The sequence below is a fragment of the Mesoplodon densirostris genome, chromosome X (genome assembly GCF_025265405.1).
Source record: "Mesoplodon densirostris isolate mMesDen1 chromosome X, mMesDen1 primary haplotype, whole genome shotgun sequence".
Lineage (NCBI taxonomy): Eukaryota > Metazoa > Chordata > Mammalia > Artiodactyla > Ziphiidae > Mesoplodon > Mesoplodon densirostris.
In genome coordinates this window covers 4,652,170-4,656,472 of record NC_082681.1, presented here as the reverse complement: position 1 = coordinate 4,656,472, position 4,303 = coordinate 4,652,170, and the positions used below count along the sequence as shown (strand labels likewise).

General features: G+C 45.6%; 1 protein-coding gene across 1 annotated transcript; it reads right to left on the bottom strand.

The window, feature by feature from the left end:
• Nucleotides 1-2,955: 2,955 nt before the first annotated feature.
• Nucleotides 2,956-4,035, bottom strand: LOC132482055 (melanoma-associated antigen 10-like). Its single transcript, XM_060087076.1, has one exon. The coding sequence runs from the start codon at nucleotides 4,033-4,035 to the stop codon at nucleotides 2,956-2,958; it is 1,080 nt and encodes a 359-aa protein (XP_059943059.1).
• Between the last annotated feature and the right edge of the window lie 268 nt (nucleotides 4,036-4,303).

Here is a 4,303-nt window from a genome sequence, read left to right as displayed (position 1 = left end):
TTGGCAATTCTAGGTCTTTTATGGTTCCATATAAATTTTAGGATTATTTGTTTTAGTTCTTTGAAAAATGTCATGGGTAATTTGATAAGAATCATATTAAATCTGTAGATCGCTTTGGGTAGTATGGCCATCTTAACAATATTAATTCTTGAGGGAGGCTTTGGGTTTTGACCTCCTAGGTAAGCTCATTAATCTGTGCCATGTGTTCACGGCCCATTTCAAATAAGATGCTCCATTAAAATCCTGCTGCAAATATCAGGGTGGTTTCTAACTTCAAGGTTATATCCAAGAACTGGTTGATTACATTCCAAGTTAGACTCTACTTATAAACTCATTTAGAAAGCTTGTTGAAGATACCTGGGTGGGGGGCAGAGGTAATGCCAGATGTCTGAACATCACTGTCCAATGTGAACACTTATGCCAAAGGGACACTGTAAGTGGGCAGTGGGTTGAGACAACCTGGGTACTTCTGCCAGGAGTAGAAATGCTTTATGTCAGGGGGAGGGCAAGAGATATGGGCTGTTTCATTGGGAGTGGGCACAGATTTCAGAAGAGGCAGCAGTGATGAGCTGGTTAGTCAGTCAGGTTCCAGAGTTGGATTGGAGGGCACATAGGGGAAGATCAGGGGATGGGTACTGTCATGTGGGAAGGTGCTGGGACTAGACAGACATCTGGCACCTCAGCTCTCAGGGGACCCTGGAACTCAGGCAGGAGGACCCTATGTTAATTAAACCCACAAAAAATACCCAAATCCTGTTTAATTGACTTTGTCACCTTCCTTCTTTAGGACTGCTTTTAGTACCTTGGGCATAGGTTCCTTCTTTTGGTCATCTGAGAGACTTTATAGAGTACAGAGAAGAGAAATGATTTAGAGTCAGAAGATTGGTATCAGGCTGGGGTTGAGTGGGAAAAGCACAGGCTCCAGATGAATTTAGACTAGGGATCCAGTCCCTGCCCTGTCACTTATTAACCATGTAATCATGGGAAATACCAAGCCCTATGGCCTCAGGTTTTTCAACTGTGAAGCAAGTGAGTTTGATGAGCCCTGTCCTGTAGGACTGCTGGAATGTATGTAATGTCTGTAAAGCACCTCACACAGTGCCTGCTTCAATCTTTAATGATTAGCTGTTATGGTAGTTGGCCCATATCTGCCATTTTGCTTTCTGCAGTTTCAGTTACCTGAGATCAACCAGGGTCTGAAAATATTAAATATAAAATTCGAGAAATAAACAATTCATAAGTTTTAAATCATGCCATCCCACTCCGTCCTGTCCAGGACATGAATCATCCCTTTGTTCAGAATATACTCGCTATATATGCTACTCACCCATTAGTATAGGAAAAAAAACATAGTATATGTAAAGTTCAGTACTCTCCACAGTGTCAGGCACCCACAGGGGATCTTGGAACATAATCCCTGGCAGATAAGGGGGGACTACTGTATTTCTATTATTAATTTGACCCCAGGTACTCCTACCCTCTACTCTAGAAGTTGTTGTTGTTGTTATCCAGTACATCTTAGAGAATACTCAATGCAATAAGACATGTAATACCAAAATCAGCCAACCATGCTGCTTTGTAAATAAAACTCAGTAAATTTTCCTTCTTAGAGGATATATTTTTAAATTTAGGTGTAGGAAAGTCTTCCCCAGCTGGATGCAACTCAAAGCTCCTAGAATTGGAGCCAAAGACCAACTCTGTCCCTACCTCCCAGCTGCTCTTCCATCCAAATCGCTATTTTCATTAATCCCCCCCCCCAAATCTATACATGGCTCAGAACTGGCCAAATTACATTAAAGGTAATCTAATTAAAGCGTCTTCTAACAGAGTCATCACTGGCTCTCCCAGGTCAGGGAAAAGGGTGCCTGCACAGTGACTTCTGGGCATCATTCAAAAGATATTCACTCTTATTTCTCAGGAAACACTTGCAGATGATATTTATAAAACAGCTATGTCTTGTGTTCAACTGCACTGGGAAAGAGTACAGGACAAATTCCTTACTTGCCCCAGGAAGTGATTTCTCTCTGGTTTATCCACTATCCAAAGGGAACTGCCAAGAGCAGTTTTTCTATCTAGGTTTTTCTCTCATTCCTAAGATACACTGTCTGGGGGTCTGGCCACTGCCACCACCCAGCTTCATCACCGTCACCTCCCACAGAAGGAACCCCTGCTTCCCAGAGCCCCAAACTGCCCTGGTTTGGGGCACTAACACTTGAGTGCTTGCTCCTGGAGCCCCACTGCCTTGTCCCATTTTCCCTTGTTCTGTGGGACTTAGGGGACATCTCTACATCTTCCTCATGTGACTGCAGCTCCTAGACCATCACTCTAGGTGTGGGTGTGTCCTGCTTTTCCTAATGTCCCCACTACTAACACAGGGCCTTCCGGAGAGCAGAGGCTCCATGAAGGTCTGTGGAATAAATGAGCCAGTGAGCAGAGATTTCATTTATTACTATTTAATTTCTTCTACATTTTTGAATAAGCTAAGAAAATCCAAGTACATATCTTAATTTTACAGACTAGACTAAAAATGATGAGAATTAAAAAATAAACCACTTAATTGTTTTCTCTATTTTACTAAGCTTTTTCACATTTCCAAGGAAATTCCTATTCTAATGTCATCTTATCTTGTTACAGACTACAAATAAAATGGAAAGTTTCCCAATTCGTTTTACAAAATAGCAAAACTCTTTCTCCTAAACTGGACAAGAAACAATAAATGTGTGACCAATGTCATTCATAAACTTAGATTCTGAGGCTAGCAGACTTTCTAGTTAAGCAACATTTAAAAATACCAAAAATAAAAGAAGATAAAGTTCTATAAGTTCTAAGTCACCCAATGGAACAGAAACAGAAAGATGTTATTCACTATGATTCCCTCATCCCAAGTCTGGCCCTCTACTACTTAGATCATTGACTGCCCTCTTAAAACATAAAGTGAAGAATCTGCCTTAGACTTCAGTCAGGGCAGAAGAAGCTGTTGGACATGGCACTAGAACTTGCACTGGCCATGGAAGTAGTATTATCTGTGGTGGCAATTCTAGACTGGGCTCTCTCTTCCTGATCTCTCAAAGCCTCTTCATACCACAGAGGGAAGGACCTAGGGTCACTTCCATTGATCTTGGCCAAAAACTCCAGGAAACTCATCTTGCTGGTCTCCCTGTGGGCCCGGGGACCCCAAAGAAATTCATAGCATGCAGGATCGCTGTTAGGCACCTGTCGGTACTCCACATAGCCCTCCTGTACCCACACTTTGGTGAGGAGCTCCCTGGGCTCCCCATAGATAAAGTGCTCCCTCCCGGCATACATCCCCATCACATTCAGCGATTCCCACACCTTCTCCTCAGGGACACTGTCGTCATTCATAAAGATCATACTCAGGATAAATATCAGAAGGCCGGTCTTGGGCATACTCTGCCCATCGCTCAGCATCCCATCATAGGTGAGGCCCAGAGTGGTGACCAGGACATAGGAATGGTCGCTGGGGTCCACTTCCTTCACATCAATACCAAAGACCAGCTGCATGCACTGCGAGGCTTCACTGAAGATCACAGGGAAGTGGTCCTTGTAATCTTTGATGACGTTATTCAGCATTTCTGCCTCTGTGGTCATCTCCTTGCTGCGATACTTGAGGAGCAGAAACTCCACCAGATCACCCACCTTGCCATTAATCGAATTTCTTGGAAAGGACTCAGCACCTGGCAGGGCCTGCGAGGTGCTCGGACCCTCCTCATTTTCGCTGTTGGAGCCATCGTCGGATTGGCTCAATGGAGTAGAGACAACAGCAGTGGGGGACGGGGAGGGGGAGGCACTTGAAGGGCTCTCTGAAGGACTCAGGATCTCAGGAAGAGAATAAGCCTGCTCTGGGGAGCTCGGGATCATATCACAGCAAAAGGAAAAGAGGGAGAAGGAGGATAGAGAAGAGAAGGAGCAGGTGGAGGAGGATGAGGCATCATCCTCTTGCACAGCCATGGGAACACTTTGGGTCTCATGGTCTTCATCAAGCATGTAGCGCCGTCGCTTCGGAACATGAGGCATGATGACCGGTGTCAGGAAGCCGACTGGAGTGTGGGCAGGGATGACAGGTAGGAACCACGGACCTGGGGGAGAGAGGGCGTGTGAGCGGCCTCGGCGGAGAAAGGCACCCCGGGCAGCTCTGACAAGAGTCACTTACAGGTCTCGTCTTCAGGGGTGCCCTCGGGCCTCACAGGGGCGCTCCTCCTGGGCGGCCTGTCCCCTGCCAACCTGAAGAAGGAAGTGAGGGGGCTCCTCAGGGTGCAGCCAGCACGGCCCCAAGTTCTGGGGC